Source organism: Branchiostoma belcheri, unplaced genomic scaffold (assembly GCF_001625305.1).
Source record: "Branchiostoma belcheri isolate BF01 breed outbred unplaced genomic scaffold, Haploidv18h27 scaffold7, whole genome shotgun sequence".
NCBI lineage: Eukaryota > Metazoa > Chordata > Leptocardii > Amphioxiformes > Branchiostomatidae > Branchiostoma > Branchiostoma belcheri.
Genome location: NW_017804353.1, coordinates 452,751 through 474,003, shown reverse-complemented (window position 1 = coordinate 474,003; position 21,253 = coordinate 452,751). Strand labels below are relative to the sequence as shown.

General features: G+C 40.9%; 1 protein-coding gene across 3 annotated transcripts; it reads left to right on the top strand.

The window, feature by feature from the left end:
* The first annotated feature begins 1,720 nt into the window (after window positions 1–1,720).
* Window positions 1,721–20,872, top strand: LOC109484728. Of its 3 annotated transcripts, none has more exons than XM_019788087.1 (19): window positions 1,721–1,840; window positions 7,546–7,606; window positions 8,057–8,231; window positions 8,787–8,837; window positions 8,937–8,971; window positions 10,100–10,378; window positions 11,112–11,366; window positions 11,728–11,799; window positions 12,184–12,225; window positions 13,032–13,286; window positions 13,886–14,290; window positions 14,824–14,865; window positions 15,453–15,716; window positions 16,272–16,643; window positions 17,026–17,211; window positions 17,864–18,073; window positions 18,426–18,562; window positions 19,485–19,752; window positions 20,041–20,872. In XM_019788087.1, the coding sequence occupies exons 2-19, from the start codon at window positions 7,546–7,548 to the stop codon at window positions 20,301–20,303; spliced, it is 3,372 nt and encodes a 1,123-aa protein (XP_019643646.1). In that variant the 5' UTR covers window positions 1,721–1,840; the 3' UTR covers window positions 20,304–20,872. The 3 variants fall into 3 exon arrangements, with proteins under 3 accessions (XP_019643646.1, XP_019643647.1, XP_019643648.1); XM_019788088.1 differs by having other exon boundaries at window positions 18,426–18,566; window positions 19,489–19,752; XM_019788089.1 differs by lacking the exon at window positions 1,721–1,840 and adding an exon at window positions 4,347–4,424.
* The last annotated feature ends 381 nt before the right edge of the window (window positions 20,873–21,253 follow it).

Sequence of the window (21,253 nt, the reverse complement as noted above, 5' to 3'; positions counted from 1 at the left end):
TCGGCGGCTATGTAGGATGGCCGGCTATATTAGAATAACGCGTTAATAAACTCTTCCCCACCGCCGCGGAGCCTGCACAGGAGGCTAATCAAAAACCACATGAAAGCTTTTTTTTTTTTTACCAAATTTCATATTGATGCCGTGGATAATTAATAGCGTTTTGCGCGCAACCCGCTTGTATTCATCCGTATCTTCTAAAGTCCGCAGAAACAATTATACCTGACGTTTTCTACATTCACCAACAGAAGCCCAGACATTAATAGAACTCAAGATCCGTCAAGCATATACCGCGATATGAACCGGACATCAAATGAAACTCGCTTTGTAACTTGCCGACCCAAAATATCACACGGAAAAGTGTTGACAGTCATAACAAAGATCGGGTGGCTAATTTTGGTCCAACCAAGGACGTACATTTATAACGTTTTGCGCGTACGTACCACTTGTTGACATATTCGTGTGGACCTTCTAGCTGACAGAAAAAATTAATATACATTTGTACCTGATTTTTTTACACTGGTATCTCATTCTATGCTGAGAACTTTGGATTTTACTCAAGGCTGGTAGAGGCTTGACAAGCCATAGACACAGACAAGCTAGCACCACGATTATCAAACTACCACTGTCTTAAATAGAAGAGAGAGGAAGTTGATCTGTATGTGTATATGTTAGTAAACGTTAGCCATTCAGTTGTCCAGTTCAGTTCATTCCCAGTTATGTGACATAGTGCTGTAAATCACCTTAAATTCGCGGCAGCTAATTTTCGCGGTCTGAGAAAAATGGACATGTTCACTGAACTTTATGTTCGCGGTGACTCAGAGATCGAGAAAGAAAGTCGTAGAAGAAAGGAAGTCGGCGAATTATTTGTTCGCGGTAGTGATGAATTCGCGGTACAGAAGTGACCGCGAAAACCGCAAATACTTATACAATGATTTACCAGTATACTGTCTCCACAAGTTTCAATAGCACATTTTATGAGATTGCATCACCTCTTCAACTACCTTCTTAAGTAGCCATTGTAGACATTACATTATTGTAGTTGTACATAGAACTACTAACTGTTTTATAACCATATCATTACCTGCACTTATTTATAAGAGCATGAACGTACAATGAATGTCTTTCCAATCTATTCTTTAAAGCGATCTGCAGGTCGATTTGATCCTCCCGTGAATAAACAGTGGTTCAAAGTTGAACAACCGAAGACTAAATCAATACGGCAACTCGCGAGCGACACGTCTCCGTAAAGGTGCAGCCACCGCGGACCCACCCACATCGCCCACGCAGATGACGTTATCAGCAATAAAAATAGTCTCATTTGCATAAAAGCATTAGACGTCGCTTGTGCCTTTTTTTTTTAAATAAGGCCGCACTAACTAAATTTTATGGATGGCATCCTTTGGCTGGAACCCCCAAACCACAGGAATACAAAGCTGGCATTGCGAATTTGCGCTAGTACATGACAAGCCGGCACATGCTGGTCTTTTGAGGAATTTATAAGTCGGCACTGTTCTGAGTTCTGGAGTTCCGTGGAGCTTCGGTAGCCTGGGTGCCATCCTCCGTAGTTTCCGCCAGCCCCTATTGTCGCTAGCTACCATGATGATGGACAAGAGAGGGTAACACCCAGGCCAGAGCTTCGGGTTTTTTTTTAGACCAGGCGAAAATCAATGCGCGCGTTGATGTCATCCATAAAATCAAATCAACGTGGTCTAACTGAACCCCGTTGGCCAACGTAACGCATACATTATCACATACCGTACCTCTCTATAAAATACTACCAAACCACCGAATCCACATACTACAACTTTGGAGGTCTGAGTGAGTCATCGACAAGTCCACGGTAGGTGTTTTCGCACATTTCATGCTATATCTTTATTCAAATTGATGTCTGTAGTACATACTGCTAAAACATATACACGGTACTAGTTTATCAATTGCTAGAATATGTACTACAGTGTACATGTGTATTATAATCGTTTATTGAAGTTGTAAGTACGATCGTTCCCAAGAAAGCTTCAAGTATTGCCAGTGCACCGTGGTCAGTGGTGGCGGCACGATAGTTTACAATCAGCTTGGCTCAATCCTTATTACCTCCGGGGAAGGAGATATCCTTCCGCGAGGAGGTTTTACTATGGTTCGAAACATTTCTGTCAGCAGCTGTTTCTCGCGATCGGCTGGACGGATTTGTCTGTGGTTCGGTATACGTATTGCTATTGGACTGCAGATGATGCAGAACGTTTTTGTTTAATTGCATATGTGTTTATGGGCGTCGAAATAAAAGGTTTTTAAGTGCTCCGGACACCCCCGCCATGCTGAAAATGGTAATTACCATGTTGTTAAGGAATGGGGCGGTTGCAGTTTTGGGTCTTAGCATTCAAAAGGGGTCAAACAGAGGGCTGTCTGGTTCCGATAAAAATTTTGGGTGACGGCGCAGCAATGACGGCGCGGGATGACGGCGGGGGTAATGGCGCGAGTGACGGTGCAGGCTGTCAGACTGTGAGACACGTTAATCAACAGTCCATACCGAACCAACCGTCAGTAGCCATCAAACACATACAAACATATTACGCACATAACTTTCATACTACACACAAACAAATAACCTAAACCAATAGAACACAAAAAAAACCCGGAGGTTTGAAATCTACGATTTCCCTTGTTACAATATTCTTCTACACTGTATAAATCCATAGTTGACAAAGCAGTGCACAGTACATGGTATTTAGCATTTGCTATGTACAATACAGTAGATTGTATCTGTATTGCATACGGTACATACAGTATTTTGCCGGCCTAAGCCTCAGGCGTAATGTACACACTAGCTTCGCCGGCACGCGCCACCGCGACAGCTATAGTTATATTACACTGAGCGACGTGTCATACCCAACTTTTTTGTAATATCTAACACTCAACCGTTTTTCGTCACAATTTTCGTCATTTTTGGTCCACGAATTTCTATATAAATTGGGCCAGTGTTGTTTCAACTCAGAATGTAGATATTAAATGACTAGATTATTGACTTAAAAGATGCATTGGGTACATTTAAAGCTCACTAGTGAGGCTACCCTTACTGTACACGGTGGAAATAAATTCTACTCCGCGATAACTGTAGGAAAAAACGAATTTTTGAACATCTCAGTCCCGAGTCATTACTCTGTAATTTTTAGTTCAGCCGCAAACTTTACAAATGCCTGTCTGTTTTTGTCAATTTATCTTTCCGACGACTATACAACACGGTGTATTCCGCTAGTCTCCACCAGACCCCTTTGCAGGCTATTTCAACAATAGAAATCGGTCTAAAAAGAATGTTACTGGCCAAGGCAGGGCTCGTAATTAAAGGTGGTCCAATGGCCTCTGACCACTAAAATTTAAGCTGGGACAACTAAAAAGACACGTTGAGAAATTTTTTTGGACAATAGAACAACAATCAACATCAGAATGTCAGCCCTTCTTTTGTTTATCAGGCACACGTCCCTAGCCTGGGTACCATCCTACTTGTATGCCGGGGCTCCCACACTCGCTTCCCTAACAAGTACTACTTGTTAGGGAAGCGAGTGTGGGAGCCCCGGCATACACGTAGGATGGTACCCAGGCCAGGCTAACACGTCCCGGCTTTTGGCTCCGGAAAAGTCCCCCCGAATTTCCTGTCTACTCCGAAATTATAGTGCGCCTGGGAGTGAACATAAGCAAAATAAAGTTGAAGTCATACAATACTTCCCAAATATTAGTTCATCCTCACTTCGGACAATTGAAATCTATTTTGGAACAGTGCTTGGACAATAGGAAGAAAAGTTAATTTCGAAGCCTGCATGGGGAATCAGCCGGCCACAGAGGGTCCAATTGCCTGCACGGCAGAATTCCGCATCGCCCTCGGTCACAACTCCAGGCAGATGCGACGCCCGATTCAAGAGTTGCCATGGCTACATTGCAAAGAAACAAAGCTAACGGGACTTAATTGTGTGGTTGTTACTCCCAGATTATGTCTTACGTGAATACTAGTAATGGACAAGGAACTTTATCGCATATTCACGCCCTAAATGGGCCAAATGTGCTACGTTAGATAACTGAGGTATAAGGGTAGGAGGAACAAGTGCTGCATTACTGTGCTACGTCTATATCTACAAGATCTCTTCTCTCTTTTTGAAACAAGCATGAACAAATTAGCATAGTTTTTCGAAGTTACATCGTAGTTCCTGGATAGAAAAACGCGAACTGGCAGAGAATAGGTGTTCTCTCTGGTGCGCATTTTAGGCCTATGTTCTGCGCACGCTCTAGGGGTAAATACCTAAGTCGTACTGTATCATCACACTTAATTGTGCCACGTGTAAGATCCGGTATAAGTGCCAACATTTATGTAGAGGAGAAAACCCGAAGCCGCCCCAGAAATTTGTTGGATGTGAAGAGGAGAACAACGCCAGTCCAAGGTAGGCTAGCTTTGATAGCAACCACAAGACATGTTCGGTAAATCCTGTCTGGTCAAGATTTTACAATCATCTGGCCTTCCTTGTATCTTATAATTGGTGCTCGGATGAATTTATTGCTTGCTTTGTTTTATTCATTTGCAGTATTATCTTGTATTTTTATTTTTGTGTGTGTGTAGCGGTTAACATTTCTAGGGGGTAAAACTCCTTTATTTGCTCAATGGTATGAATATTTTTGCACCAGTTCCATGCACAAACATGCAGTTGTCTGAATATACACTTTTTACGGTGAATTTACTTTTTTATGTTAAGAAGGAGGAATTTTGATAACATATGGTATGACTATGTACCCAACAAATACTCCAGACTTCTATGATATGGGAATGTTCGGAAAATCCTGTCTGATCAAGATTTTACAATCATCTGGCCTTCCTTATATCTTATAAGTGGTGCTCGGATGAATTTATTACTTGTTTGTGCGTTTTTGTTTTTATTCATTTGCAGTATTATCTTGTTTTATTTTTTTTTTAATTTTGTGTGTGTACAGCGGCTAACATTACTTGGGGTAGAACTCCTTTTATTTGCCCATTGGTATGAATATTTTGCACCAGTTCCACTCACAAACATGCAGTTGTCTGAATATACACTTTTTCGCGGTGAATTTACTTTTTTATGGTTTGAAGGAGGAATTTTGATAACATATGGTGTGACCATGTACCCAGAAAATACTCCAGACTTCTATTGTATGGGAATATGTGTGCTTTTGTTGGAACGGAGTCTTAAATCTTTTGTCCTCAAATGCATAGAACTATTTTATGTGCTATTTTCCTCAAATATGTTCAGTTAAGTCTGTCACCGACAGATACACTGGCCATTTTGTGACAAGTTAACATTCACAAATGTTGAATACAGGGCGGCGCGAATCTTTTGTGCCGGCATTTCACAAGAACCTGTAGAATATTGTGAAAACATGTACGCTATAGCTTGAAAAGTATTTCTAGACCCCACCTATTTTGTGGAGAGACCTGGATTTGGACGCTATTCCCACACCTCAACGCAGAAATGCGCTTCCAGAGTAAGAATAAAACTTCTGTAGATGCATGACGACGGGGCGTATTTTTTCATCACAACGACTTCTCAATCAACAGTAACTTTCATCGTCCGCTGAGATTTTTTGTGGCCCCACTGGTATTAACGCGCGTCTGTTTCAGTCATAGACTTTATTAATTTGTACATGCACGTTTGTGTTGAGCCAAAACCGTGATTTTCATTGATTTGTAGGGTATGAATGTATGAATTTGAGAATATGAATCATGATTCCATATGAATGTATTTTTCAAACTTGACAAAGTTTCATTACCTTTACAATGCAAGTTGTATCATATCATTATGTTGCATACTACTGAACATATATTGTTTTTCCCAATTAAAAGCCACTGTATTATCTATTTTCTCGATCTTTATGCATGTGTTACATATAACTCTGTGTCGATGTACGTGTATCTGTTATGTTGTATTCAAGTACAACGGATATCCTTGGTACAACGGATACATGCATGTGCTAGTCGTGTATGCTCGTGTCTATCTAGCCTGGGTACCGGCTTGGCGGTAATTTTTCGGCCCCGGCCTTTACCAAGCACAGGCGAGTTATACCACGGACCTATCTCCAGCTGGTTTCCCTGTATCCGCTGACTTCCTGTATTACGCTTAGTCTTCTGTTGCCGCCGACCCAAACGTTGTGAGCGAAGAAACTTACCCCCCCCCTCCCGAAGCGAGGTAATTGAGGACAGGTTAGCGGCCCCAAACGCTCTCGGCGCCGAAGGGATAGCGCTGAGCTCACGGCGGTCTGGTAACCAGGCTAGTGTCTATCCATTACAACTGACTGAGTTCCCCTCAGACATCTCCAAAATACTCTAAAAACAATCTGTGTTTGAGCTAAAAACTTTGTGCTAATTTTCACCGGCAAGCATATACTTGCTTAAGTATTTGGAAGTAGGTTTTCGCAATTGCTATTTGGGACATGCCGCCGGAGGATGCATATGCGAGAGCCGAATAAAAATACCGTCCAATCTTGCATCCGGGACGGTCCCATATTTCATGTATACTATTATGATAAATGCCATGCTGAGAATGTATTCGGGTTCGAAGAGGATTATATCGTTCAAGGACAGTGGATTTTTGGACATAAACAGGAAAATATCATGCATTGGTTACAATATTTCATATTTGTGCATAATATTCATGGCTATTATTGTATGTGATGACTTCAATTTACATCTTATGTCATGTTTTGTTGTTTGTTTACTGAATTTTCCATCAAGAGACTTTATTCAAGCCCACTTGTAGACATGTTTTGCCTGTAGTTGCTTCTTCAGCGGTCAGGCACAAGTACACAATGTTTGTCAGATTTTACAACTTTTGTCGCACTTAAATACGACGTTGTTGGGAAGGAGAGAATCGCACCAGTCCAGGTATGTTACATGGGAATCAGGACGACCCGGACCATTACCAACTCAGCCTATCGCAAATCGGACCGGCAAAGACGGTCCAGTCCAAATGGCGAAAAATGCGGCCCGCTTTTAGAATTGCTATGGGATTCCCACAGTCAACAAGTACCCCGGTATAAAGTCCACTGATGGAATATGTGGGGGTCTGCATCCGATATTTTCAGGTTTATACCACATTTACGAGGAAAGGAAAGTGATTTCGATCCAGTTTTAGATCACTGAAGAGCTAATCTTCCACTGGTCGTGACAGAGAAGACAGACGCTATGTACAGTATTTACAGCTTCATAGTACAGGGGAAATTCCCCTAGCTCTGGTATAGTGAACAGTGGACTACGGCTTATTATAAATGTCCCGTCCTAAGGACTGTGACGCCTTCTTTGACCAGTAGCGTACATGTCGGGTGAGCGACAACATGAGCGTGAGCCGGGATTCGAACTCCCAACCTCTTAGTCCAGAGGTAGGGTCGCTAACCACTGGACTACGCACGCTACCATATGCGAGTATTAGCGACCCTTTACTATACATTCAGGCACACTGTCTATGCACCAACTGTTGATCTCAACCTTTGGGATTAGTGTATTTTGGCCCTCTGAAGTTTTTAAAATTCTTTTTCCAGATGGAGGGTCGATGTTTCCTCTTTCTACTGTTCCTCCTTGTGCCGGCATTGACTCAAGACTGTAATGTTTACCATTTTTTGTCTTTTCAATTTCAATTTTCTTTGTTGCACTAATTCAAATGTACATCAGCAGGGGGAGCATAACTACTTCCCCCTGAATTGGGTACCATTTGTCACATAAAAAAATTGAGAGACAATACATGAACATCTAAATGAGGTATATACAAAGACACATACAAACTAATTAAAATATACACAATGTCCATACTGATTGCATCTAGTCAAGTCAGGTTCAGTGTATATTGAAGACCCAGAAGGTGAGTTGTTGTAAAGTCTGATGGCGCAATACAGGAAAGACTGCTGCAGTCTTTTGGTTCCCTTTTGTCTATTTCATTTTCAATGAGCTACTTATATTAATTACTTCTGTATCTTTTTATTAAAATTGAAATACATATACATGAATAAACACATTATACACAAGGTGTAAAATGAAAAAAAATGCTCGTTGCAGCCCCCTGCCCTGATGGCTGGGTGGACATTGACGATTGTTGCTACTACTTCTCTGAGGACAAAGTGAGCTACAGTGCGGCAAAGTATGAATGTGAGGAGTACCTAGACGGCGACCTGGTCGCCTTTGACGACTGTGACGAAATGGAACAGATTACGTCAATTGGCGAACCTTGCCCGTATGTTTCTTTTAAAAGTGCATCGGCATTTAACACATTGTCATTATGAAACTATAAACAGGCACGCACACACACACACGCACGCACACACACACACATACACACACACACAGGCACGCAGACACACACACACACACACACACATACAGTCACACAGACACAGTCACACACACACTCACACACACACACACACACACACACACACACACACACACACACACACACACACACACACACACAACAGTCACACAGACACAGTCACACACACACACACACACACACACACACACACACACACACACACGCACACACGCACACACTCACACATACACACACACACAAACACACACACGCACACACACGCACCAACTTCAGTCAGTTTAGGTTCAACCTTCCTTTTTTTTAGAAAATTTAGGAAACGGTATTTTTTTTGAAAACATTTAAGACAAATTAAATTGGAAATTTGATTTTGCAACACATTCCTTCTTTTTCGTTATCTGATTAATTTACTTTTGTCGTTTTCTGTTTATTGTTGTTTGTGTCACTGTTTTACAGGTACTGGGTCCACCCGACGACCGATCTCGACTGCTTGGGGGAAGAGCCAGAGTAAGAGGAGCATTAAATGTTCAAACTTCAATCTGTGTGATTTCATTCATTATGTACATGTTTTTTATGATACATGTAATAAGTACTTTTGCATTTCAGATATGAAAACAAGTACATCTGCAAAATCGATAAAGGTTAGTCTTGGTCTTGGTCTGGTCTTGGGGGTTAAGGTAGCCAACATCAACTTGCTGATGATTCTGCTACACTGTAGTATTTGGGCTGTAGAATTTTGGACCATCGCACACCGGGGCATGCCCCTACTCTTTTTCGAAAGGTGTGGTGGGATCTTTAACGTGCTCGAGGTGTGGCTCTCCTCAAACACGGGACCTCCAGTTTACGTCCGAAGCTAGGTACTCATTTACGCCTGAGTGAAGTGAGGAAATTCGTGTAAAGTGCCTTTCCCAAGGGCACATGGGTCGGTGACATGTGTGGGGATCGAACCCTGGACCTCTAGGTCCCGAGCCGAACGCGCTACCGCTGCGCCACACGACCCCACAGTTCAAATGTCCTTGCATGTACTAAACCAGTCTTAGTAAATTGAGACTTTGGCTAGTTAGCTGTCACCCAGCTATCATTAGAAATCTAGTTTAGCTGTGGATAAGATGCTTGCAACTTGTAAATACAGATATAACAGAGGCTGGTCTGTGCTGAAACATTCTGTTCAAATTAGAAACTGAAACGCCTGAGATCTTGTGACAAGGATCTAGTGTTTAGGTTAGCTGCAACTATCTGGGTCATTTTTTGTTGTGTGGCAATGTTTTATTGAGAACCACTGGCGATAAATGCAGCATTTGTCACAACTTCAGACGTCAGTAATATGAAAATCACTCCCTGTGAGTGTCATCTGCGGTTATTGTTCATAGTGCCTTGTGGATTATATAATCTATTTATGTTGTTGGGAGGATGATCGGAGTCAATTTAGCTCCTTACATCCTGACAGTTTCTTGATAGGAGGTTTACGTCTAGTCTCCACCAGACTCCTTTTGCAGGCTGATAAATAGTTGAAATTGGCCCTAAAAGGGAATATCATGGGCAGAGGAGATGGCCGCCATAGAATCTCCAGCTTGCCTGCACTGGAGATTCCATGGCGGCCATCTCCTCTGCCCATGATATTCCCTTTTTAGACCAATTTCTACTACATGTATTTATCAGCCTGCAAAAGGAGTCTGGTGGAGACTAGTTTAGGTCCCCATTTCTACACGATTCTGCCTCTGATGACAGTGGGGGAAAAAAAGAGAAAAGTTCTAATTTCCCACCCACAGAAACAGACTGTGAAGCATACTGCGGCGGCTCGTGTTGGGAGGAGGGTGCGATCGGCTGTGCTTGGCCATTCGGCTCTAGGTCTAACGACCCCCGATGCAGCTGTCCAGACGGCTACTTTTGCTGCGTGCCAACTAACGGGACTACCTGCGTCGGGCACTGTCCAGGAGGAGAGTGTATTGATCCCGACCCAAACATGGCGAATGGAGGTTGTACTGGAGTGTGGAAGGATCCTGAAGAGTGCTCGTGTCCATACGACCAGCGCTGCTGTTGTCCACAAGGTAAGTCATTTGAATGTCCCAGTTATATCTGTAATTCTGTTCAAAATGCTATGCAGTAAATATAGAAAAATGCAAAAATAATCAGATCCATGTTGCTAATAGTTAAAAATATATCATAAATAGAATTTGTATCTCCTTCACACAGAGCAATGCTAATCGTGTACGTCTCCATTCTCCATCTTTTGCAAGCAGCAAAGGTATTGTTGCAGGAGAGATCACAAGTGCAGAAAACACCATGACACTTTCATATCTTAATATTCACAGGTCTTGGTAAACATGATTCTCTTGACAGGTTTGCGTGCTGTACTAAAATTGATAATTTTTGTTTTATTTCCAGGTGTGCAAAAATAACAGTTTGAAGGATAAGTATTAGGCTAGAATCAGATTCTGCTGAATTTCCAAGCGTGCACTTCTTATTCCTGATAGGCGGGATTAGTCCAGATATGTACTGGTACAACGTAGTTTCATACCATAGGTACTATACAATCTGTTTGTGTTTGTTGAGTGTTAACAAAAAGCTACGCTGATAATTTAATGAACCATTTAATGAAAACCGAGGCTAGCGGTTGTTTTTAGACACTACTCAACTCCAAGAATAAACATGACAGTTTCTGAATAAACTTCATAATTCTAATGATGATTGCCATAGGAGAATGACAGACAGACCAATGGATGTATCACTCTAACAATGCAGCCAAAGGAACGCAGCTTTTTTTTCAATCTTCCTGTACAGTAACGGAATGTGAAAACTACTGCTACGGCATGTGCAAGTACTACTATGAGGAGTGTACCGGAGACTACGAGTGGGTCTCTGACGGGGCCAGTTGCTCCTGTGAGGGCGACAAACGCTGCTGCGTGCCGAAAACGCCCAGCTGCCGAACAAGCTGTGAAGGGAAGTGTATAGATGAAGACGATCCGTGTGACGGACAGTGGATGGACCCTGACCTGTGTCCATGCCCAGACTTCGGGCGCTGCTGCTGTAAAAACGGTAAGTTTTGAAATGTATAATAAGTAATTGTGCTGCTCTGAAGGGTACAGGAAAAATATTTCAAGTATTGTTAGAATAAGCAAAATTGATTAAAACTCTTTGAAACTATTGCTTCTATGAACTGTATGCTTGTGAAAATTATAAGATTATTATTATGTTAATGTTGTTAATTGCTGTACTTAATGTGATTTGATTATGTCTATAATTTTCTTTGTAACTTGTTTTGCTGGGCTACCTTGGAAATCAGTTGCCCTTAACTGGAGGAACCACCCAACTGTTTTAAATCAATCAATAAATAAGTAAATAAAATGATCTGTTTTGTCTATCTAATGTGCTTTATTTTCTCCACGAATTCGGACAGATACTTCTACTACTGAGCCTCCTCCTACAGAGTGCCCAATGACGGACCCACCACTTTCCACGGATGAGCATGGTATGTTTTCTTATCACATAGTCAGAAACTTCTTCAAATCTAGGTGTTTGGTGCAATACGAATCATGCTATTGTGTTAACTCCATGCAGGTGACATTACCCACCCCTGGTAAATGTCCTTTCCATAATTAGATGCATAATAACTTAAAACTTTCGACTTGCTACATTAGAAGCAAACTTTAAGGAAACAACATCACCATTGGTGGAGAAAACAGGTCTTTAGAAGCCATTTGAAATAGTATCTTTTGGAGACTGAAGTAGATTTATCTAACTTCTGTTCTCTGTGTTTTTCAACTGATATTCTTCATCTCATGATCAGACTGTTGCTCTTATGTCGTTCAAACTATTTATACACTAAGGACTGCTTATTTTTTCTGCTTATCAGGTTGTGGGCTGCCCGAGGTTGCATCCATACCAGACGATAAAGGTACAAAATTGTGTAGCCATTCCTTATTACATTATACAACAGCAAGAATGCAATGTGCATTCTCCATTCATATGCATAGAACACATATGAATCTGCAAGCAGTGTTCCTCTAACTCACTTTGGCTATATTCATGTATTCTACATTATACATATTTATATGAGAAAACGTTCACACAATTGTCATATTGGAGAGGTAGGCATAATACAATGACAACGCAGTGAATCTATAAACTGAATATTAAATTGTCATGTCTTTTAACATGCTGTATGATCCACTGTATCTTTGTTTAATTCTTAGAAAATAAGTTAGATTCATGTTTTATCCATGGTATCATGATGACAAGATAAACTTCACATGTAATATTGTATAACGTTTTCCTTCTAATATCACATTAAACAGTAACTGTTCTATTTACAACTGCGCAAATAGTGCTAATTAATTTGTAGATGATTGTACAAAATAAAGGCTTTAACATTCTTTCTATCATGTAAAGCCCCAAATATTTATCATCTAATCCTATGGATGCCCATCAGAGAGCTAACATACAAAATGACAGCCTAAGAACAAAAAAACCCATCAAGATTACACTTGATGCCTCACATTTCTTCATTTCTAGATAAAAAGTGCAATCAAGAATTTCCTAGGATGTTTCTATATTTGACAATGGTTAGATATTAATTATTCTAACTCTAAGTATTGTGCCTATTAGGTCTAAAGTTGATTAACAAGCCTATACATTTAAGGTTACTCTCGTATAGTTACAAAATACAGAGTGAGAAGACAAAGTCTTCATTTTTTCTGACAGTTTTCGACTTTGAAGGCATGTACGAAACTCTGACGTACGCTGAATCTGATGAGGACGCGGCTGACACAAAATTCGATCAGGTCAAAGAAGAGTTTGAGAAGTTGAGTTACAAAGACGGAGATACCCTGTCAAGCATGTCAGGGGATCTCACGGAGGCCGTCAGAGCAGAAAGGGATGCCTGGGTTCTGCAATACACCGACCCTGACACTGGCTTCGAAATTTCCATCATGCTTCCAGGCTTTGACCCCAGAACAGGTAGGTACTTATGGCACTGCTTTGTGAGTCGGGTAAAAGACTAGCGCAATAGCCTTGTGGGTAGAGTGCTATAGGGAGGTCCCAGGTACAAACCCTGGCCACAACATACCAAATATATCGTAGTAATATTTGAATTGTGTTTCATATTCTTTTCTCAACACAACTGATTGTTCAGTTACTGTGACTGTAGTGCTTGCAGAACAGTACTTTGTGGCCACTGCCATACACACCAAAAAGTGTGCGGGAGAATTTTAATCTCACTCAACACTGCAAAGATTTTGGAAATACTGATGCCAAACCTGAAAAACATTGCACGTATTCATGAATATCACACTATACATTTTGGAAGATTTATACAACTTCAATATTAGTTCAAGTACTGCAAGTGCACAATGAGAACCACGTTGTTGAGTATAGTTTGGTTTGTTTTTTCTACACAAGATTGCATTATCTTATTAGATTTGTAAATATTGAATGCTGTTTGGTGAATTTTGTACTATATCTTATCACCATATGTTCCAGTTAGGGTTAACATTTGACGCTGTGTGTAATTGACCATCCAATCTTACACCAAATGTTTTGTTTTTTTCCACTTGCAGGGGTGCTGCCAGAAGATCTAGACCTCTCGGGACTCTCTGTTAGCGTTGAGTTTAGAGCCAGACTCGATCTTTTGAGGCAGCGTTACTTAGCATTGCGGCTCAGTGTGAATATCCAAGCCTTCCTTCCAGATTGCGACCTTATAATTGAAGTTGAGCTGAATGTGTATTTCCGTCTTGTTAGGGTGCCCCTAGTTCTCATAACCTGCGTCACAATAGAGTGTGAGGCAATAATCATTGTCCCAGTTATTTGCTACACCCAGACCTGGTACTGGGTAGGTGAGCCATATTGTGATTGGTATCTGGTGACGAGATGCTACGTCAAGTATCTGATCATACACCTCACCTGGTGGGTCAGAGTCTGGTGGATCACAGCTTTCCCACCATGGGCAATACAACCTCTACCAGGTACTAGATTAACTATAATCATTGACTGTCAATGAAATTCGAAAAATTCCCATTCATGACATGTAATGTAACAATTACACTAGGAAGCAATCTACGAAGTATTCAAAGCCATTCATGATAATATGCGATTGTCAACGGTTTTTGTAAGCTCATCATTTGTAAGACATAATTATAATCCATGTGATTGTTTGATATGTAATTAATAGAAAAATTCTGTAAGATTTACAATACTTCATCATCAATCTCATCTACCTGTAGCAACATTGATGAAGATTTAAAGAAGATCCATGATTTATTGATCTATCTTCTAATCTACATGTATGTACATACTCTACATGGAACTGTCACAAAATGTAGTGTCTACTATTAGTTAATCGTTAATTTAGGTCTTTTCCAACCAAGCTTGTCTCAGTTAAGAACTGTACACCATCATAATTCAGGGTCATATTTTATCCCTTGCCATAATGTGTTCTATTTAAGACTGTTGTTATCGGTTTAATGTTTAAAACATGTATTCCTGTTGTCTCGTCTAGAGTGTCCCGACCCTGACTTGGGTGCTATAGCTCCTTATGAAGGTATAAAGCAGTTCTTTCATCAATTCATATCACCTGTATATCCTTTAGACATTTAATATAATATTAGTTATTGATATCAACCTTTTAGGCAAAATGATGGAATACATTTTGATTACTGTTTGCAACCTAATTATAATGTCAAATGATAATATCAACATTTTGAATGGTTCGTTGATGAAGATTGGAGTGTTAACGAGTTCTGTTAGTTCATTAGTGATGCTGAACAAGAGTGGTGGATGTCACTCGAAATGTCCTGAAATTATCTCCGTAATTTGTTCAGTGTAGAGTTTGAATTTCCTATGCATTTTGAATGGTTATGTGATATGTTTTGAATGAAACCTGATAATGTAATGTATATATGATAATGTGCAAATGTCCAATGATTGTAAAATGATAGGAAAAACAAAATTGAATCTGGTAATATCGACGCTCAAAATTCCGGCGGATACCTTAATGCTAAAACCGCCACATAAAAAGACAACGGTGAATTCAAAGAGATCTTCTAACTTAAAGCCACATGCAGTATCTGCCATGCACACTTCTTAGCAGTCTGGAGAAGGCCTTCAGCATTCTCATTCTAATTACAGGGTTCAATCGAAGATTCTTGGATATGGCAATGGACAACTTCAGGTCTAGAATTTCTGACGACATGTCAACAGAACTTCGCGTAGATGAGTTCTCGTTTGTGTATGAGGCGGAGTTACAGGATAGGGATAACACTGCACTCCTGGATATGGATGGTAGTGTGACGGACGCAGTCAACGGCGCGAGGGACATGTGGATCCTAACGTTTAGGGAATCAGAGGGCGACATGGAAACCAGCATTCTACTCGAAAACTTTGATCCAACAGGTATAGCGTCATTGAAACGTTGCTTTTATCCATAAATATATGGTCTATGCATCGGACTTTCAGAGCATACGGCAAATTGCAAATGACACAACCATGGTATAACTGTGATGTCACAGTACCAGCAGTTATGATTGTTTTCTGCCAAGTTCTGACTATTGCTTCAGCCTGATTTGAGGATATGACAGGATAAGAATGGCTTCACTTTGTTCTTTCAGTTTGTCTGGTAACTCTGATTGAGCTGAAATAGCTTCCACATAACAAGTCCATGTACCTAACTGAACCTATGATTTGATAGGCCTAATTTAAGTATAATTGTCAAGTTTTAGAAAATACATTTATCCAATTGTAACACTTATTGGCTATTGGCCGAACTTATATTGAAGAATAAGATAGCTTATTGTTGGAGAATCTGTGTCATGTGAGCTTACTTGTAGAAGGTTTCAGAAATTTTTAAAACAGTAATAACTTGCTGACACTGGTTAGCACTTTGTACTGTTTCACCAAGAAGCTTCTTGGTCTCTCATACATGTACGTGCACATTGAATCTATTTGCAGTTGACGAGTTACCGGACGAATATGAACTCGGTGACCTCTCCGCCTTCGGAGCGTACAGCCAGCGCTACCTTCTGCTGTTCAGCCAGCGGTACAGGGAGATGAGGGCGTCGGTATCGCTCCGGCTCATCTTCCCGACAGACTGCGGGCCCGGATTCTTCTCCCTTCAGCTCAACGCGCGCTTCACCCTACGAAGGCTCCCGTTCTTCCTGCTAGCTTGCTGGGAAATTGAATTTACAGAATTTCTCATCGTCCCAGTCCCTTGTTTTGAAATCTGGATCATCTGTGGCATAAAAGTGGTCATACCTGTGATCAAAGTCATAATCATACGGCGAACATACTGGTTCGGACTTTGGGTCTTCATCCCACGTCCAGGTATTGAAAAAAAACAGCCAAGTGTAGACATGTATGTGCTAAATGAATTTGACTAGAACAAGCCAATTGGATCAGTCAATTGCATGGTTTTATGCAGAACTCAAGTGGGAGAAAAGATGTTTGAGAATCTTAAAACAACATAAAAATGATATGTTGTGTTTTCATTTAACTTGTGCTCCATTCGCATTTAACTTCAAATTTGGTAGTGTGTTGGAAAATGTTCTGGCAACATCAATTTAAAACATATTGTTAATTTGGTCCGAAACCTCGCAAAATACTTGGACAATATCTTTCAGTTTTTACAACTCTTCTTGCCATGGCGTATTACACTTTTGTAATAAGAGCATTTATACGCTTCTTTTTAATTACATGTACCTACTAGACTGTCCATGGCCACCACCCGCAAAGCCAGGTTCGTGCATCGAAATGGGCTTCCCAACTGGTCGCAACAACGGTGACATCGTCAGATACGAGTGTAAGCCAGGCTTCCAAAGATGCAAGGGACGGGAAACACTCGTCTGTTGGAAGGGGCAGTGGCGGCCTCAGGGTAACCAGCTGGAGTGCGGACGTAAGTCACTGCTGCCCTGTAGACAGTTATACGGACTTAGATACTGTAGCCTGGACTTCCAAAAATTGTGTTCAACTTATTTGTACATCAATCAATAGCTTGTTCTTATAAACCTGCATTTCTCCTCTGGCAAAAGCTAGTGGATACTACCTGAAACGTCTGACTGTTCCCAAAATTATATCCAGTTACTTGAGTAACTGCTTTTTGGCGTATCGTATTACCTGGATGTCTAACCTTCATCGACGTATTGTAGCTCCAACTTGTTAGAGTATGAATTATGTATTATTAACTTCCCCAAACAGTTAGCCTCTAAGTTTTAGGCTTATTGACATGAAATTAAGTGTTGGGTGAATTTGACTACCTGAAAAAATCCAGTAACTTCATAACAAGAAGCAATGACTCATGATTACCATACTGTTTGCCTTATGTTGTGTTTATAATTTTATGTAGTTCTTGTTCCTTAAGAAATTGTATTAAAGAAAATATGAATATTGTTTAGAATAGTTTAGGAATTTGTCATTAAATGTAAAAGTGTAACAGTTAGCATTAGCATTACTTATTATCATTTTTACTGTTTATTTTTGTTATCATGTTCTTGCAATTAGCCTTCGGGCATGAATTTGCAATAAACATTCATGTTTTCTTCTTCCAGCGGCCTGCCCCCCACACCCCCCAGCCGGGTACGGTGCGTACCGTGTGCGTTGCGTACGAACAAACGCCAACTGGCTCGGGGCGAAAGAAAATTGTGTCTACAGATGTTACAGAGGTTGGGTGCGTTGGACGGGCTCGTACAACAGGATCTGTCGCAGAGGCGTCTGGACTGGGAGTCAGCTAGTATGCTTCCCTCCATGGAACCGGCCTGGTAGGAACACATGACCTTCTGTTTTGTAATGGTTTTAAAGACTTTGCAATATTGATAGTTAAATCTCCCAACTTCTCTTGTTGGCTACCTCCTACACGTGGATTCCTGCATGGCAGAGAACTGAGATCAAAGGACAACTTCACGCAGTTTAGCTGCAGGACGTCTAGGTTCAAGAATAGTCTTTTACCTTTTATTGTTGTAATTAAAATATGTACAAAGTACTAGTATATACTAGATATTTCATTCTATTAGCAACATCCTATAGTCAATACATGAAATATATGTGCTATTTAAGACAGTGTGTTCTCATTCAAGAATCAGTGATCAATACGTTTCTGTACCTCCCCACTAGTCTTCCCACACGATTGTCAGGACATCAAAAACATGGACCCGTCCCTGGACAGTGGAATCTACATGATATATCCAAGCGGCCCCGAACCCGGGTTCCTGGTGTACTGTGACATGGAGACTGACGGAGGAGGCTGGACGGTAAGGTTTAGCTTGGGCCGACGTGGGCAGGGGTGTGTATGGATCTCCTAGCCCTTGTCCTGCTGGTATTCCTGGCACAATATTTTTCAATAATTTCATGTCTTAATTAGATCATAGACCCCACTTTTTTGCCCTGCAATGGCATTGTTAATTCCGCATTTGTTGCGTTTTGCTGCGGTGTGATACGTTGCACGAGAAATACCCCCAAATCGTACCTATACAGGGTATATATATATAGATGGTACTGTATGTGCAGAACAACAATTGTTGTGCTCCGCAGGACAAGGGCTAGAATGTCTTTGCTCCATTCTTTGTTTGTTTAGGATCTTCATAAGTGTGAATTTCACACTACTCTTCCTTGGTGAAAATAATAACCAGACAAGTATTTGGACCATCGCACACCGGTGCGCGCCCTACTCTCTTTCGAAAGGTGTGGTGGGCTCTTTAACATGCCCCAGAGCCAGAGGTCTTGGCTCTCCCCAAACATGGGGCCTCTATTTAACGTCCTATCAGTGGGACGTTTCTAACCAAAGCTAGGTACTCGTTTTCACTTGAGTGAAGTGAGGAAAGTCGTGTTAAGTGCCTTTCCCAAGGGCCCAAGATCGGTGACAATGTAGGATTCGAACCCGGAACCTCTTGGTTCAAGGCCGAACACGCTACCGCTACGCCACACGACCCACAATTTGTATATTCCCTAACCCTCAGTTTAGTAATAAGGGGGTCCAAATGGGTCTTGGATAGTAGGCATATTAACAACACCCCCTCAAGCAACAAAGAAAGGCCTTGTATCTGTCATATTCTCAGCTATAAACATGCACAGTTGATAATGTTTATTGGCATTACATGTAGTTTTACCCAAATGCCGCCTTGGTTCACATTCTCTAAGAACTTGTCATTTTGTCACCAAAACAAAATGACACAGGTGTTCCAAAGGCGGCAGGATGGCTCAGTGGACTTCTACCGCGACTGGGACGACTACAAACACGGCTTCCCAGCCGACAACATGACGGGCGAATTCTGGCTCGGCAACGACAAGATTCATCGCCTCACAGTGCAGAGGAACTACGCGTTGAGGGTGGACCTGGAGGCCGACGATGGAGACACGGCATACGCGGAGTACAGCTGGTTTGGTGTGAACTTTGACGGGGATAACTACAGGGCCACCATCGCAGGCTACTCCGGAACCGCAGGTGCGTATATGCGTAATTATGTTTACCTTCACAGAAGGAAAACATATTGTGTTTGCTCTGTTTCTTCTTCTTCTTCTTCTTCTTCAAAGAAAGTAAATGGCCAGAACCAGACGTCTTTCACCATGGTAACTGGTGTTTGGTTACATAATGTTGCAAGTTCCATATAAAAATCAGAAGATCTAAGGTTGCATTGCATATCAACAGCTATGAGAAGTACTAATTTAGTTACAAAGTAATCAAAGCTGAGGCCAGTAGTTCACTGATAAAACTTTTTGTCGCTTTTTCCAGGGGACTCTATGCTCTCAACAACAGCAGGTCTCAGTCTAAATGGAATGGAATTTAGCACCTACGACGATGACAACGATAATGAGGCTGATGGAAGTTGTGCCGTTCGGTTCCACGGCGCCTGGTGGTATAATGCATGTGGTGAGTCCAACCTGAATGGAGAGTATGGTGGCACGGATTTTGGGAAGGGTGTCGTTTGGAACTCATTCAGAGGAATGCGTGAATCTCTGAAGTTCACTGAAATGAAAGTACGACCCGTAACCTGAGTCAGAAATGATTGTTGCAAAACTGTGATTGGCAAAAACGATTCAGACTCTATTCCTAATTGTTCCTTATTCTCAAAAAATGTATTTGGATTAAACTCTTTGATTTCTGAGAAAACTAAAGATTCTCATTTGCTCAGATCTTTTCAGTGATCACCATCTGTTGTATAATAAAACCGACAAAGCAATGGAAAATGTTACCCCTTGAACTGTTTCTGAAATAGAAAACAGTACATCCTTCTCTCTTTTCTGTCAAATCACAATAGTATCCTGACATTTTGCAACCCTGACTCATAAGATCACAGCCTACCATTATCAACATTACCGATGTTTGAATTCCATAAGAAAAATCACAATTTTTTCAAGAAAAATCAATGTCCTCTCTTTTCTCGGCCATCTTTCTGAAATATATTGCCCCAGAAAATCCAAATCAGAAGTGTTGGTTCAAACACATAAAATAATACGATAGGTTTTCTGGCGATGCTTTAGGGCGGAGCCTAAATTCTGAGCCAAATGTCCCTTGTTTGTACACACAATGGACAGGCAGCTCATGCCATGCAAGCATGCTGCAATACAAATATAATCTCATCTATAGCCTAATGTATAACACTGGTCAGTTTAAATCCTAAAACTCAGATCCAAATTATTAGTACATTTGTACTATGAAAAACATTCGAACTAATTACTGAAAGCAAAATTGCATAACAACATATAAAGAAGAATGCAGTACTTCGTGATTTCTACCATATGGAATTGCTCTATCACGGAGAAGTTAAACACAAGACAGTGAATTTAAATACTAAATTTTCTAATGGACTTGATATTTCAAGCTCCCTGGTCCAAAATTTAAATTGACTAGTGGTATGTGATATTTACGTAATAAATATGCATAATGCTGCCAGGCAAATGTGCCAATTTTTCCAAATAAATATATGCAATTTAATCATATGATA

Excerpts from the sequence above, each read along its gene's own strand:
- LOC109484728 (XM_019788087.1), top strand. The coding sequence starts at position 7,546 with ATGGAGGGTCGATGTTTCCTCTTTCTACTGTTCCTCCTTGTGCCGGCA. Across the intron at positions 8,232-8,786 it reads TCAATTGGCGAACCTTGCCC|GTACTGGGTCCACCCGACGA; the intron begins GTATGTTTCTTT and ends ACTGTTTTACAG. Across the intron at positions 18,074-18,425 it reads CCCTCCATGGAACCGGCCTG|TCTTCCCACACGATTGTCAG; the intron begins GTAGGAACACAT and ends CCTCCCCACTAG.